The 17,634-nt window shown below is 43.4% G+C and overlaps 1 protein-coding gene across 13 annotated transcripts in view; it reads right to left on the reverse strand.

Moving 5' to 3' along the window:
- nhsl1b (NHS-like 1b) overlaps positions 1-17,634 on the reverse strand; it is a 96,743-nt gene that overhangs the window by 12,033 nt on the left and 67,076 nt on the right. For 11 of the 13 annotated variants that reach the window (XM_034580528.1, XM_034580520.1, XM_034580519.1 and 8 more), the window contains exons 2-4: positions 6,384-6,536; positions 2,997-3,124; positions 772-967 (exon numbers count right to left, since the gene is read on the reverse strand). In XM_034580528.1, coding sequence (XP_034436419.1) covers positions 772-925 — 154 coding nt within the window. In that variant the 5' untranslated portion in view covers positions 926-967; positions 2,997-3,124; positions 6,384-6,536. Of the gene's footprint in view, positions 1-771; positions 968-2,996; positions 3,125-6,383; positions 6,537-10,017; positions 10,418-17,634 lie in introns of those variants that run through there. The other 2 variants (XM_034580523.1, XM_034580522.1) reach the window with 2 other exon arrangements.

The raw sequence follows: 17,634 nt of genomic DNA on the forward strand, positions 1-17,634 counted from the left end.
ACACACACACACACAAAAGACGGTGAAGGTCAGTCTCGCAGAAGCACGATGGAGGGGGAATAAATACACAGAGAGAGGAGGCAGACATCCATGACTGACACATACAGTTTCTTCCCTCTGTGGATGACTGGGTACAGTAATTGATTAGTCTATATCCATTCACAGAGGGTTGATTGAAGGAACAGTCTGACAATTTTGCTTTTTTTGCTGCTTTACTGAGAGTTAGAAGGAAAATCAACTAAATGAAAATACAATATGTTAAAAAAAGCTGTTTCAAATTAGTTTTTCGTTGGAAATGTCTCCTGCCATTATTTTAAAATAGGCGGAAGTTTTTCTCTATATTAAAAAGGTGAGGTTTTCCAAAATCTTGGTCAAAGTTGCACAAATCAAACGTTACTGATAGTCTGAAAATTCCTTGTGAGGTTTGACTTTGTTTGGCGGCTTTATCTCCTGCCCCTGAACCAATCTGGGGTTGGATCTGCTGAACACTGTCCCCACCTTTTTTGGGGGGGATCTCTACAGATCATCAAAATATGTCAGAAAATTCCCTTCAGACAAACAAAACAAAATGTGACTGATGGTGGGATGGTTAATGTTCGAGACTAGACACCGTGGATGGATGAGGCCAGATCAAACTCTATGTAGTTTGATATTTCTCTTCAATATGGAACTAGAGAACCAGGATATGTGATTTCCACTAATGGGGACTGGTTGCTACTAACTTGTGGTTTGGACATGGACAACATAGTTGAATGAGTTTAGTCGTCATACCTGTGACGTTGATGGGAATTATGTCTGTGGGCACGGCCTGGGCTGCCAGCCTCATCTTCTCCTCCGGCGTGGGGAGGGGTGGGGCCTTGTTCCATATCACCTGTCCGTCTACCTCAGACACTTCATCCCCTCCCAGTGGGGTCTGAGGCCTCATGGAGAGCTGGGATTTATCATCCTCCGCCGATGAAGCTGTGGACTGGATGAAAGAGAGGGAGAAGGGATTTAATGGAATGGAAATCGAGTGCAGGCGAGAGGGAGAGGAGGAGAAGAAAAATGACAAGTGATTTAGATGACATGGAAGGAGGAGAGGGAAATTCAGATGGGAAGAAAGAGACACGAAAGGAAAACAGTGACAGTGGTGGAAGAGATGAAACATGATCAGGTGGAAACGGAAAACAAAGATTTACCGTATTCATATATTGTATTGAATTAGAGCACAGAGCTGATGGATAATGAAAATTGTCAATGTAAAGGTGAAGTGGAATAAAATATTATAAAACTTAATTGTCCAAAACTGTCCCTGACAGATTGTTCAGGATATATTGACACTTCACAGACAGACTTTAATATACCACACTGCCGCGACCTTTAGAAACTTACGGTGCGGTAAACATGTTTCACGATCAATCAAACCCAAATGGAAACACACACACTTTATACACACACTCACACACAAACATAGATCAGAGTAAACCAACGACGCAGCTGGAGATAAAAGCAAGCGAGCAACAGTGAGAGACTCACTCATGCGTTAAACTGTGTTCACACACACGTTTTCCTGCTGTGTCGAGGCCTGAAATTGACGAGTTAAGTCGACAGAAAAACCTCTTGAGAAGGTTGAGAAAAGAAAAAAAAATACATCCTGGAAGTTTAAATCCTAAATTTTTCTGCATCCCCCCCTTAACTGACCTTGAGCTTTTCCACCATTGAAAAAAAACCCTGACTGGTGGGGAAATCTTCGGTCTGACTTTGTTGTTTCACATGATCTTTCCTGCAGCTTCCAAATATAACATCGGCATTCAGTCCCTGCTTCCACTACTGTTTATCCTGACAATCCAAACCATCAGACTGGCTAGAAAGGATGACTTCTAAGTGCTTTCATACGGACCACGCATGGATAGATGGGTAAATGAGTGGGAGGCAACACGGGGGGGCGGGATGTTGGGTAAAAACCCTCAGTCATACAGAATTCGATGGCGAGTACAGCTTATTATTTTGTATCATTTTGGCTCAACCGTGAGCCCTGTATCATCTTTTGAAGCCGCTGTCAGGCAACGTTAGGCTCAGTGGCCTTAGGACAACAGGAAGTGAAGGGGGGGTGGGGGAGGCGGACAAACAAGAGGAAGAGAGGATGGGGGAAGGAAGGCAGAGAGGATGAGGATTGGCTGGTGTCTATATGAGAGGAAGGGGTGAGAGTACAAACGCAGATAACGAGAGATGGGAATCGACAGTTCAGAAAGACAACAGCATGTTATGGAGGTCACGGGTCGAGGCTGGCGTTAAACGTGGGGTGGGGGGGGTGCTGGCCTCCACAGGCTCCGCGCGACAAAGGAGACCCTGATAATCACATTGAAAGACCCCCCCCCCCCAGCTCTTTCAGGACCTCAAATATCAGGTCTGAATGTGAACGATTATTTTTCTTATTTCATTTCCCTAACTTCAAGTCTGCCTCTCTTTCTCTGTCGCCCTCCATCCATCCCCCCCTGTAACTGTTTATTCTCTCTGTTTATACATTTAGCTCTGCCTGGGGCAAGGCAAAGAAAGAGATAAAAATGCGTGTTAGAAACCTCATTAACACGTCCGCTTGCTCGCTGGGATTTTAAAGATATTTTCCTGCTGTTTTCTCACTTGGATATTTTAGATATCATACAGCCCCTCTGGAAAACCTCAGGAAAAAGTCCATAGTGCCAAGTACATGTCTCAGCCATATTAAGTTAAACTCAAATTGACTATTTATCCGTAATGTTTTATAACACTGACTATAACACTTAAAAAATTACAGAGTAAGAGAGGAGACACTAAAAAAGCTGTAAAAAGTAGCAGTAAAAAGATTATGGTTCAGATAAAAGTTCCCCTTCTAACCACTAGAGAGCAGACAGCTACTGTCTAATTCACAAGAAGTTGCCATGCTGCAACAATGCACGTAGCACCACTGACTATAACACTTGGACGACTGTGTGGATTAATTTGTGTTAAAGTTTGAGTGCGTGCAGTGCATCAGATACCTTCTTGTCATTTTCATCCTCCTCGTCATCCTGCAGGCTGCTGATGGACTGAAGCGGGTCAGAAAAGATGGGACCCTGAGAGTAGTACTGCGAGCTGCGGAAACCATCTTTCCTCAACTTGTCACATTCTGGAGACAGAACGAGAAACATGTTACAGATACAAAACAACGATATGAGCCACTTTGATCTTTGGATCATTTAGAAAAACATATAAAAGACAGGAAACCATTATAATTAATAATCTCTACACCCCATATCATAAAAACACAGCTTTTGTAGATTTAACAATAATATACAGTACATTACACACGCAGGCTAACTTCATGCATACATATTCAGAATAAATTGGCCATTAATGCTGGAGCACAAATGATGTGTGAAATATTTATAAGACGTCGCTGTGTAATACTTACTATCTCTATAGAGCATAGTATTGTGTGTGTGTGTGTGTGTGTGTGTGTGTGTGTGTGTGTGTGTGTGTGTGTGTGTGTGTGTGTGTGTGTGTGTGTGTGTGTGTGTGTGTGTGATATGAGTACAGTCGCGGTTGGACGCTGCCAAGTTCTGCTCACACCTCTTCTCATCACCACCTGCTGTGTTGTGGCTGTGATGTGCATGCGTGTGTGTAAGTAACCAGAGGAAGGGGTATCAGTTTCAGCCTGTCACACACAGATGGCAGAACTGTCTCCCTCTCCTCCACCCCCCCCTTTCTCTCAGGGGCCATTTTGCACATCGTCTATTTCTCGTTACCCTCAAAGAATATGTCTCATAACGCATCCTCTATGCAGTGTTGTAATTACTAAGTATAATCAAGTAGTGTTACATAAAAAATACAAAATTTGAAAATCCTCTGATGCCTGCATCTTGTAGGATGAAGAGATCAAACCAACTGCAAGAAGGAAACTTGCATGTATCTGTGTCTTTCTTGTCTACACTGATATCACGTGTGCGGTCTTTAATGTAATATAAAAACCCTCCTCCTTTCATCTTGGGTTTGTATTCAGTGTGTGATGCACAATCAAACCCCTTTTAGTGAACTACACTTGCGCACCAAGCACATCCTCGCAACAAAAAAATGCTGTTTTTGATCCCATCTATCTCCACAGCTAATTACAGCCCGTCTCTAAGGAGGGAAACATGTATAACACTGTCAGTTAAAGAGTTCTTATGGGGCTGGCGAACATACAGTAGCAACCGTGACCACGAGCTGATGTGGCAGCGGTGTGGAAGAGGGATTTAGGAAGAAAGCAGGCTGATAATGAGGATGATGGCGGGAAGCGGGAGATGTTGAGATGGTTGGTGCTGCATGATTGAGGAGGGTTGTTAAAATAAATAAGCTCTGATGAGCCGAGAGCTGCTTGTTGCCAGGCAGAACTGGGAGGGAGGGGTAAGTGAATGAAGGACGAGTACAAAAGTGATATAAGTAAATAAACAGGGTGCGTATATCCAAATTTTACAAGGGCATACACATCATATCTGCTAATTCGATCTGGCCATAGGTAGTGTCAGGCACCTCATGAGATGCTCACTGAAATGGCAGCGTGATGTCAAAGGTTGAGTCGGAGGGAGCCATCATAAACTACAAAAATATTTCAGAATATTCTTTCTGAGCTTTATTCTCACATACATCATGCCCCTATTTAGCTCTGAATTACATCACAAATTAACCTGATGTGAATTTCTTGTGATATCTTTGGTTAGAATCATACAACTGTATTATGTAAACCCTCCTGTTGTATTATTTCGACCTGGTGGCACATTCTCTGTGACTCCGCCTGCAAAAGCACAAGTTTAAGCCTGTGTGAGTGTGCGAAAGGCACAGAGAGAGGATGCACATTGTTGCCATCTGATTGGTTATCGATTATTCTGCTTTGCAGAGCAGAAAGCAGACTCGTGTACCTTGCTGTGGTCGCGCTGGTGGCATTGAATTTAGTGACCTGTTGCACGCACACGAGAGCAGAGGCTGCCTGTGGTTTACCCTCCTGATATAACGTCAAAGTTATCGATACTGTTTATCCTTAGAGAGTAATGGGTGGGGCTGGTGTCTGAATTATAAACTAGCATATAAAATATATGTCATAGCTATGACACATATGTGAATTATAGTCGTTTAGAGATAACGTTCACTATAATCTGTCATTAATAATAAATAGGAACATTTATTTCCCTGTGGATGAGTCATAACTGGGTGTGTCACCTCCACTCTCAACTTCCTGGGAGTGGAACAAACAGACAGGACAGGTGCTCCCATTGGACACCTGTTGGCTTTCAGTTAGGACCCCTGGGGCTGGGTGGTGATGACAGGAGGCTGGGTGGTGACAGGAGGAAGAGGGGGCCGCATGAAGCCCACCTCCCAGGTGGTGTTTATTGTGTTTATGTATGGGCAACATCAATAATGCAGGAAGTGATGTGAAACAAGAAAACAACCTGTGTCTCTGTGTGTGTGTGTGTGTGTGTGTGTGTGTGTGTGTGTGTTTGACTGAGCCGGTGACTAAACCTTTACACACCGCAAGTATCAGGTTACATCCACCTCCTCCCTTTTTTATCTCTTTCTCCCTTTATCGCAGTCTTTTTTATCTGCTGACACACAAGGCATGTAAACAACCTGCCTTTTACTGTTAATCACCACCCGTGTACACACACACTTACACTCACACGCCCAGTTACACACTTCCAGGCCTCTCAGATCTTTATGTGACAAATGGGTGGAAAACACAACTTTCCCAGGTGCCAGCATTTCCTACTATTCCCACCTGCTGTGGGAACGTTGTGAGAATACTAAGTCACTCTGTTGTGACTGGACGTCCTGTGTGTGTTTGTTTGACAACAAGGCAGTGGCCTGTTCTTGTCTAATTGTACTAGACAAACAGGGAGAAGAGGATCTCACACTGTTGTGTTGTTGGCTGAACACAAATGACAATTTTAACTGTTTTCACAGAGCTGTAGACAAACACAATATGTCCGGGTCTTCCCTCTAATGCCGTGACTTTGTGATGTTTTCCTCTGCCAAGGAGGTCATGTTTTCACCCGTGTCCGTTAGTTGGTCTGTTTAGGACTATGCAAAAACTAGTGAATTGTTTCCACCAAACTTGGTGAAGGGATGGGGCCTGAGCGGAAACCCATTAGATTATGTTTGTTGTTGTGTTTTCTTTAACTGTGTTCCTTTTACTTCTTCTAAGAACTAGACAATGGATTGTTCGGCCTTGGTGGAGGTATGCACTATCCTGAAAGCCATTCGAGATATCAGCGTGAACTTTTTGGTTGATTATGTTGATGTAGCTGTAAATGAGTTATCAGGAAGCTCTTGGATCACGTCTTTCAAAGTTGACGTCCACGTCAGCATCTTCTATGTGTATTGCTCATTAGTGGTCCATTGTGAATGATCCTTACCTCGCAGGGCAGTCTTGAGGTTAACTTTGGCCTGGCGGTGGAGGTCCTCTACGCAGGGCGGCCGGCTGCCTGGTAGGAAGACGTTCTCCTGCTGGTGCCACGGAGCCGTGTAGTGAACCGTCCACTTGCTCTCCTCATCAAGGTTAGACACCGCTGCAGAGAGACAACACAGAAGGTCATGAAAATGAGATTATTGTGGATCTCCTGAAGGAAAATTCAGGATAAACTTCATCATAAACGTTCCCCTGCACGTAGAAGTCCCTACAGAAAGGGTTTGTTTATGTTTGAAGATGAACAGGAAGGGGAAGAACGTCGAGGTGCTTTGTATCAAGGTGTCAGTTTCCACACAAGCAACACATGACACTTGAGTGAGACATCACACAATTAGGAGGCCACAATCCTCAGAGGGAGAACAAGAACTTGGAGGGAAACACTGAGCAGTAGTTCAAATCGAAACACAACTGAAAATGCACAACAACAAGGTCCCTTACTATTATACAGCCAGAGTGAGTTCTTTCAAAAAACAGTCAGATACTGTGATAACATTGCTAACAAAGAAACAGCTGTTTGTCAATGTTTTTTACACAGTACATTCAATATCTAAATAGCACATAATCAGTTGGTTCTTTGCACCATTCAAGCTCACATAACAAAATGCACACAACTAGTTAGGTTGAAACAATTGCTACAGAGATCATAACCCACTCTATCTACTTCTTAATAAATGTTGTTTTTCCTGGTATTAACAAGTTGAGGTTTATTCTCCCGTGGTACTCTGAAGCCATTGCAACAAATGGCTGTTGAAATATTAAGGAAATTAAGGCTTACCAAGGGAGCGGATCCAAGCTAAAGTTGGTGATCGTGGATGTAGCATTATTTCCATTTAAACAGCCAAATGCTAGTTTGGTTTGTCCTGACCAAACACTACATGCTCATCTGACTCACTGGGAGAAAGGGAGTCGGGTCTGGAGGAGCCAGGAGGAAGGGGAAGGGTCTTGAAAAGGGGGCTGGAGTGTTTTTGTTCAAGTTTCTTTTCACAGGTGCTAATGAGCCACAGTGGTTGTGTGTATGGAGAGTGCATGGCGTCGGGGGAGGTAAAAGGTACAGGGTGGAGGCCAACGACTGCAAATTAGCCGTTGGGGAAAGTGTGAGACATTGTGCAACTGCTTTGATATACAAATAAGGCCTTGGGTCATTTTACAAGCTCTAAAGTAACCAGTCAAACTTTACTTGTATCGATCATAACAGGTCCGCAGCTTAACGACTGCAACAAAGTTACGCATAGTCTTAAAGATGGATTTATAGAGAGACAGAGCAGCACCATGGCCTGCTGCTGGTAAATAATAGTACCTTAATGTCTGTCTCCACAGCTCGTTGAATAGGCGGCCGTTAATTTTGTCTCCAGCAGAGGAGAGGAGTCATTGTGTTTATTTATGTTTCCCTCTCACCTTGTTACCAAACTTTTTCTTGAGGGTCGTCTCCCATCAACAATCGCTACTCTTTTTTATGTGGAAATTTCACATTCTCATTCGTTCGCATGCTTAGTCATGTAAAGAGTGCAAACACCACAGGGCGTCATTCAAAGTTTGCAATGCTGAGCGTTTGCTGCAAGTGCTGGATGTGAGCAGATAGATTGAGCGTACTGTGATGGTCTACCCGTGTCCTCACACATGCGGTCTTGCAGCGTGCCTGCACCGATCAGAATAATCAATCCAACACATCACGAGGCAGAACTCGCCTGACCACAAGTTAGGGCTGGAGAGTTGCACGAGACTGACGCAAAACCCACTCGCACACAGTTCAGCTGTAGCAATAACTGTTGAAGGCTTGTAGCAAGTTTAAATCCACACCCACTCCTCCGCAATGTGGATAAGAGCTCAACATCACCTTTACCTGACTAAATAAGTTTAGTAAAACTCAACACAGTCTCAAATCTTCTTGCTCCATCAGCTACACTCAGCACAGGTAGCCCTCCCCCACCCTCTACTTCTGATTCTGGGGCTTGAATAGACCGTAGTCAGACTATAGACAGGCCAAGGACATGAGGACTGCAGATACAAAGCCCATATTGTCCCGCTGCATCAGTCTCTACATCAGCCCTTTCAGTGCCACAATACCCCCTAGCGCAGACACAAACACGCACGCACGCACGCACGCACACACGCACACATTGTGGACTGGACTATGGCGCGAAAGTCTTTCAGAAGTCCACTAATCCCTCTGTCCATTGACATCAACTCTCCCTGCGCCCATTAACAAACAGACTGAGGGCAAACAGGCAACTGCAAACTGCTGAAAAACAAAACCCACAAGGTGCATCAGAGCTAAAGAGGCAAGAGGCTACTAGACAGTGACCCCTGGAAAAAACATCTGCACACGCACGCACGCACGCACGCACACACACACACACACACACACACACACAGGGTATTAGCTGTCATGATCAATAAAAGGGATCAGACTGTATTGACAGCATCTACATTAATCCTGAACTAGATCCTTTACCCGATCACCCACCAACCAATTAACTTTCATGCATAGAACAACTTTCTGTGTTTTGTAAATGTCAAAATGGTCTCAGCTCAGGTTAGTTTTCAAGAATGCACATTAGTCAGATACAAAGGAAAACTTTGTAGAGTTTATTTAAGAAAATACCCATATAAGTATATATTTAATCATCTTTAAACTCTAACAAACTATTTTCTACCCGTCACCTTTTAAAAGGAAAAATGTAAATAATGTCATAATTTCCCTGAAAGTCAAATTTCAACCTGAGACTCCTCAGGGCCCCCACTTAATAAAAGAAAGGCTTAATTAGGCATCTACATAGAATAAAAAGCACTGTATTTCAGTAGTGTGCAAGCGTCCTTAGCTCAGGAGCAAAGTGGAGGCATGTGTGCATAGAAAGATAAGCAGTAGTAAAATGCTGAGCTAATGATTAACAGCATCACCTCAGCCTTGACTTAAACACACACGCATGCTATAAATACACCTGAGATTAGATTTTGCACAAGCAGCTCGCCCCGTATCAAGCAGGTCTTTGTGTAACATTCTCACCTGATGAAATACGCGGCCCTGGATCAAATAATGGCCCTGGAGTATTAACAAATCCTAATAACCGTAATCCCCCTGCTTCAGAGACAGTTCCTTAAATGCAGAGCTCAAGTTAGCTGAAACGTTTATACCTAAATAAAGTAGTTGTGCTTTTAAGTAGCTCCAGCTGAAAGATTTACAAATGCTGTCGGGTCATTTCCTGGTAATAGTTGCCGGCTCTGTGGAGTCTTGGGCCAGTTGTTACCTGGTAACAGGGTGCAACACAGGCAGCAGCGGGGGTTTATAGTTCACCCATAGGAAAGCTTGAGTTGTAATAGAATTATTCACAAATAATTAAAGATGTGGCTCCAGTTTTGATACAGAAAAGCCTCCATAAAAAGATTTAGGTGGTTTATTTAAAACACAGTTGAAATAAATTCAGGAAATTCCACGGCTCACAGTTACAACCCAGTAACATTCTTGTCAAAATGATGCAAAACAAGACCCATTGGTATTCATACTATTTACTATGGAAACTAGGTCCAAACAACTTACAACACACATTAACGCTCTGTACTGAACACATGTAAAAACAACTTACCCTTCCTCTTGAAGTATTTGATCACCGATTTTAACGAGGTCCCAATAAACACCATTATTCCACTTGACTGTAAGTGTCCTTTACTTGAAAAAAGAAATGTGTCCTACTGAGGCACAAAAAAAGGACAAATCCGGTGAAAAAGCGAGGATGACGGAGCGCTGAAGTCGGCTCTTCTCCGCTCACATTCTCAGTGTGTGTGAGCGTCAACTATACGCTGACAATGAGTCTCTACTCCAATCTGTCTCTCTCTAAACCCACACGATCCACCGCCACTCCCCCCATCATCATCATCATCACCAGCACCACTCCTCCCTCAGGCCGTCCAGTCCTCAGACACACACACATGCAAACACACACACACAGCGGGAGGGGTTGTAGGACCGGCCCCTCTGTTCCTCTGTGCTTTGGTTACCAAGGAGTTCTGGCTGCCTCTCCCTTTATTTCTCATCATCAGTTGTTCTCGCTCTCTCTCTCTACGCGCTTTCTTTCTTCTTCGCTCTGCAGGACTCAGCATAAAGCTGAAAGTCAAAATTGTGTTATGAGAATGAACAGGTAAACTCGTTTCTCTCTCTCCTTCCTTCCTTTTCCCTACTTTTCAGCCTGCTCTGTTCTCGGGAAAACTAATCAGTGCCCTGCCTCTCTCGCTGCCATGACAGACTTATCTGGGTGAATATTTATGAATCTAATTAGACTATCAGTCAACCCGACAGAAGAACCTTGTACATCTTTGGAAAAAAACCCAGCTTTTCACAAGGTATTCTCAGGAGGATGCAGCTTCCAACTGCACGTGTAATAGAAACAGGAAGCATCATCACATAAAATGCACATTTATCTTATATTGAACTATTTTAGTCTTTGCAAAACACAATTACTGAAGAAGACTTCACAATAAAATGTCTACGACCAGAACAAAAGGGATTATGATTTTTATCTCTACATAAATTTTCTCTGGATGATTCGTATCATTCGCAGCCTGCTGTGAGCGTGCACATGGCCACTGAATCGGTGCCACATGAATATATATCGTGCACAATCCTCCCATTGTCCAATCCGCTCACAATTCATCAAACGCACACACACACACACACACACACACACACAGTGATAGCCCCTCCTTTGCGACCGTATTTCTTTTCAGCCGAAACGGTGGAGGAGCGGAGGGGGGCAGTGGGGGGTGGGTGTTGCGGCATGAGCTTGAATGGGATTGCAAATGATCCTTGAATTTGTGGGTTAAAAGGAACCTCCTCCCCCTCCTCCCCGGACCTTGCTCATCTGAACCTTTCAGGCCTGCCTGTGAAGCTCTGTTTGCTTTTATCTGTGTGGGTTTCGTTTCGATGTCTGTTTGCAGTATCAGTTTAGGCTTTGAATGAGGTTTCACAGACATAGGTCCAAACACATCAGTACTGCTGTAATGTGTAAATCAGAGCTTCAATCAGCAGGTACCATGAAGAGTTCATCTTAAAGCTTCCATAACCCTTTAATGATAACCACAGTCATTTAACAGTAATTATAGAAAACCCACCATTTCACATTAAAGCTGAGCAGTGTCAACACGTTATAATTAAAAAGGTGGAACCAAAGTCCCTCTGCACGTGTCCAACTTCAACTTTACATCTTTCCCTAGCCGTTTCTTGGACATGAACTCCTTTCACATATTAAAAAAGGCAGCAGGATATTGTCCGGGTCAGATACGTTCACAGCAACATCGTTGTGTTTAGCAGCTCTTTTTCATCCTGAGATATTTGCATTATATAATCTTTACTGTTTTGCATCCAACGTATGTTAGAAATATCATCAGCGTGCCCACTCGCTGTGAATTGTCCTGCCCCCTCTGACATTTTGCAGACATTTTACTAGAGGGCTCCTATACAGCTCCTCCGCAAACTTTTAGGAAAATCTCCAACTTCAGAGCATGTCTGAAAGCAGCCTATAATTTATGATTTCAAGACCAACATGTTGCCACCAAAACCTACTTTAAAGCTCTCATAACCCTTTAATGATAACCACAGTCATTTTACCGTAATTACAGAAAACCCACCATTTGACATCAAAGCTGAGCAGCGTCAACACTATGTAATTAAAGGTTGGACCAAAGTGCTTCTCCACGTGTCCAACTTTTTTTAAAGCTCTCCATGTTTTGTTAGCAGCTTCTGTTTGGCTTGTATCGCACTGTTTGGCACGCGTGCAACATTAGGATAATTAATGCAGACGCGAGTCCAAGCAGCATCACTCATTAAAAAGCCTATTGTTCTCAGGTTAGTATCAACACACACACACAAACACACACTCACACAGTGTGACAGACAGGTCAACAACTCAATCCGCTGAAGGAGGGCTTCATATCTAGGCCACCTCTAGGATTAGGGCAATCTATCCATTCACTCATACATCCATACATCCTTCCGCTCATTCACTGAAGAAAGGAAGCCCTGAGCACAAACAACATCAATCTTTCATCTGTTCATACTTAAAGCAGCATATGAAGGAGGCGTGCGGACTCAGTGGATGAAGCTCGGACCTCAGATTAAGAGTTAAAGAATATCAAAGATTATGGTATTTAAAGCTCTTATTAGCCCCTGGCTATACCGTTAATAAATGTTGATTACCTAAATTTGTTTACTCTCTTCTACATAATCCTTAATGTTAAGAATTGATGCCACTAGCTGTGAACAAATACAATTCTGTAATTCCTACACGTTGAATCTAAAATCAATTTCTTGAGACGATAGCCACTGGCATTAATTGTGTGGTTTTCTAATCTGTTCTGAAACACAATCGAGCAATCATTAGCTTTCAACCACACAATCTCAACATATGCTGATTAGTATCGGGACCCCTATGGCAAGACATGCAATTATCTCATCTGTTAAAGCCACAGGCAGCGTGTTCACGGGAGAAGGTGGTGACAGGAAGAAAAGGAAGAAGAAAAGAATTGAGGCCGATGTGAATACTGAACAGGTCTTTTTTTTTTTAATGGATGTTGAAATTAAGACAAGGGGGGGGGCTCCTGCATGCGCTTCCCTCTCTCACATCATTTGGATTTCCCAATCAAGCTAGCGAGATACGAAACTATCACACACACCCATTTGTATTTATTTTAATTCTTAATTTAACTCATATCCCCTCCATCTCCAGATCTATCAGTCCCCAAAGCACACACGCCCCCCCCCCCTTTAGGATTATCAAACATCCTTTCAAATCCCCAAAGTGTATGAATCTGACAGGTCTCACCTTTTCATTCTCTCTTAAGAAGAGAGAGCTAATATGATCCTCTAAAACCCCTCAACTCTACCTGATCTGCTAATGTCAGATCTCTCTCCCCCTCTTTCCTCCTCTTACTTCCATCTCATTTTCTTTCCTCTTCTTCTCCCCTCTTTCTTTGACACATAACCCCTTTCATGACCGCTAATGAAATCTAGCCTGTATTGATTTTAGTCTGCCTGCGCTTTCTTTTCCTGGGTTCTCTTGTTCAGGCTCTGACCTCAGCACACGTTCCCCTCGGTAGGTATAAAACCTGCTGGTGGGAGATAAGCAGGAAACTGTGAGGAGTTCTGCTTTGAAACACTGTGTGCAAAGGAGAGTTGTTACAAAATCGCTAGAATTGAACATGAAAATTATTTATATTTGTACAACAAGAATATGTAAAAGATTAATTTACATAGAAAATATACCAAACATCCTGAAAAATGAATAAAAAAGCTTCTATACACCATAATTATTTTTCATCTCCCCCTTCTTCCCGTTTCTGTGAATGAAGATCTATAATTTATAGCATGTACAGCAACATGCTCTCAGCCCTCCACCTTTCATCTCTACATCTCTGTGAATGAAAGCAACGCATCAGGGCTCAATGGGAATCTGATCACTTTGGTCTTCTCTCTGAGATGTAGAGCGAGGCATGAATAATCTATCAGTGAAGACTGAGAGCTGCAGAGAGGAGATGGTGTGAAGGTTGAGTGGTTGAAGATCTTTAACCATACTAATAGGCAGGGTTTTCTTTACAGACTGTACTGCTGATTCCATTTAATAAATATTTACGATGTGGCATCAGTCTTGATGAAAAAAGAAACTTATATCACTAGTTAGTGTCTGAGTTGTGTGATTTAAACTGTACAAACAAATCTGTTATCATTACAGAGATGTTAAATGTCAAAAGCAATACTCTGATGATGTTGATAACCCTGGAGATGGTCAGGATAAAACTCTACAGTTCATACGCAGTTGGAAGCAAAGTTGGTCTAACTTACGCTTATCAGTGCAATTTTCTATTTGACAAATAAAAGTTCAACATTAAAATTTTCTGTTTGTCGGAACAATGTGAAATTAAGAAAAAACGATAAACAGAAAATCAGAAAGTCTTAATTTCTTCACTTTCATTTCACTCACACCTGGTGAATACACACAAACTCTTCCTCAAACACTCACTGAAGCCATGGTGACGGACAGGCTCGGCTGAGTAAACAAGCGGCCATAACCGTTTGTCTGGTGCTAATGATTTTAGCATGCGGTTAAGTTCCCGTGCACCACTGTCTCATACACACACGCTCACACACATTCCCGCACTTGCTATTTGACCTTTTTCTGACACCAAACTCAGGCTTTCTTCGTTTCTCTCTCCCCCTCTCTCTCTTTCTTCCGTTGCACTTCTGTCTGTTCAGCAGGCAGAGGTTACTGGGTAACTCCAGTCCTCCTCCCACCCCCCACCTCGCTTCTGTTCTTTCCATCTGACCTGCTCCATTGAAGCAGCTGGGATTCCTTCACACACACAATCACACACATACACACACCCTCCACAATCACACACATAAAATCTCACCTCCTTCCGAGTGCTCTCATTTAATCAGTGTGCACTTAAAGAAATGGTTGGCCTCCCTGTGCACACAGCTCACCAATCAACACCATATATTCTACAACCGAGTTTGGCCGATTGTCGTCAATGGAGGCAGCAAATACTTCTCTGTTCAATATGAAAGTCAATGAGCCCATCAACAGTATATTTGCATGATTGCTTGCAGAAGATGGCAGGTTTAAGATGATGCCTGGCTCAAGGGAGTGTCTGTCAATTTCTGGGAAAGATGTACTTTAAGCTCCAGGAGCACTTACAGCATTAGGGTGGGAAATTATATCAGAGTTCAAGTTCACAAAGAAAACCACTGCATTTTGTGTGTGTGTGTGTAGGCTGGGATATTCATCTCAATGAAAAGCAGAGGGGCCCTTCCTCTATAGGCCTCTCCTCCTTTGTGATCCATGAGAAAAACCAGAAAAGTCTGAGTGACAACCCTGCGAATACACCCTGAGCATGCACACGCACCATCACTAACAGAACAAGACCCGGTTCTTTGTGTTTGTGTGTATTTTCTGCTTCACAAGCACATGTCTTCATATCCTAGCCTTGATGTGGCAACGCGTTTATTTGGGTTTTCTGTTGGAAACACCATGTAGCTGTGCTCTCGCAGCTTGACGTGTGTGAATGTGTACAAATCTGAGAGATGACTTTGAAAACGGGGCCGACACAATGCTAACGTGGGCTGAGAATGGAGATGCTATCAAAAGCCAAACTTTGCACAAAGAAGGGCAGCGGGAAGAAGAGATGGGAAGCAAAGTTTGAGAGCGTCTTTGATGTGGTGGAGGCAGAGCCATTTTGCTGAGTAGTGATGCGAGCAGGGATAGAAAAGGCAGCGTTTAGAGGGACAAAAGAAACAGAGACAGAGAGAGGAGATAACGACAACTGCTGGGAGAGTTCGGGAATGAGCAGATGAGGCAAGAAGGGAGATAGATGGAGTGTGAATGCAAAACATCCATAGGCAGTCGATCAATAAAAACAGATACACACAGGAAAATAACAGATCCGCAAACACACACAAAGGCCCAGCAGGCTTGGCGCTCATGCCTAATTTTCTCTTCCCTGGCGTCTGACCTGGGCGCTCCCTACTGACCCCCTTTGAAATTCAATCCAGGATAAAAGAGGAAGAAAGACAGTGAACCCGGATAGAGGTTATTACTGTGAGACTCTGTTTGAGCATGTGGACAGACACAACTGCATTAGAGCCTCGTCTGTACTGAAAAACAATGCTATGCACGTCGTCTTTGTGCCTCATTGAAACAAGAAGCGGGTAAGAAAAGCTTAAAAACAAAGACTAGGTCAACTAAGAGCAATAACAGCTGGAAGAGTGTGAACTGACAGGGAGGAGTGCAACCGTTAAATAAGACCTTCCTTTATGTTCATTCAACTAGAAAACCTTAACAGCCCCAATGTTAGTTTCAGCACAATAAAAGGCGGGCCACTATTAAGATGTACATGCCTGTTGAGCAGGGAGTTAAATGCTGTTATTTTACGAGCAAGTTGATTTGTACGACTCAGCTTTTGGTGCCATCAGAGAGGGTGGCAGTTTTGTTGCAGTCTTGAGGCGTTTTATGTCGCAGTCAGGGTGGATTTGTAGCCAACCGTCCATTTCCATCCTGGCAACAGGGCTTTAAATCATAGACAATCCAAACCCAGTGGCTTGTCACCCCCCCTGAAGTGGGCGAGACAATAAGCTGAAACTGAAACAGGCCTGTTGGACAGTGGAAAGGTTGGAGGTTGGCAGGACAACATTCCAGAGCATGTTTTTCCTGTTGTTTGGATGGGCTCAAGTTGGATAAATCAAATGTTTTTATCTCGTTTTAAAGACACAATAGCAGCATGGTTCTATGGATGGTAATGTCATTCAGCAGCAGGGTCTGTTGAGTCGTTTTAAGACATTACCTGTGGGTAAAACCCAGAGATATGTGCCATAGTTGAACAGCGATGGAGCAGGACAGCAAGCAGGTAAGACATTCAAAGAGTGGAACTTGGCTTAAACGCACAACATGTAAGTTCGGCCACAAGGGGGCTCAAATCAATAAGAAAAGACCTAGTTTCATGATGTGTGAAAAGGCATGGGAACATGGGAGTCTCCGTCATACGTCGTTTGACCCGGAAGTTCGAGCAGAGATGGGCAAAGCCATGGTTAAAAGGGGATATGCCGCAATTACGAGGCGACCAAAATGAAACCTGTAACCTTAAATAAAATTGGGGATTTCATCAATCCAGCAGTTTTCTTACCATCCAGTTATTCAGCTCATCCCTGATCTCTATTCAAACTACAGAAGCTGCGACACATGTCTGACATGCTATTAAAAAACCATTTCCCAGTGAAACCCACCATGCACTCACTGGTAGTGTCACATGAAGACAGACCCTTAGCAGACCTCAGACTACATTAAGAGCCATTACCATCCAGCCACGCTGTCTGCACTCATATTGACTCCTTGCCCTTCTCACTTTTCAGTGGAGTCTCCCAGGATCCGCCCAATCGATAAACCACAAGGCCTAAGTGTGTTTATGTGTGCGTGGGTACAGTCCCCATGTCCTATGCATGCTAATAGGACGTCTCATGGCTAGATTGCGTTATAATGGCTTACGGCAGGCTGACATCATTCTGCATTGCCTCTGGTTATTGTGCATGTGCGGATGTATGGCCTGCAGCTGTTTGCACAATCTACTGCACTTAGACAACAGACCTTGTTACAAATACTAATCTCGACCGTAAAGGCCTGAAAGACCTTTATTATATCTTGGCACCCTTTATCTTTTTT

Source organism: Hippoglossus hippoglossus, chromosome 24 (assembly GCF_009819705.1).
Source record: "Hippoglossus hippoglossus isolate fHipHip1 chromosome 24, fHipHip1.pri, whole genome shotgun sequence".
NCBI lineage: Eukaryota > Metazoa > Chordata > Actinopteri > Pleuronectiformes > Pleuronectidae > Hippoglossus > Hippoglossus hippoglossus.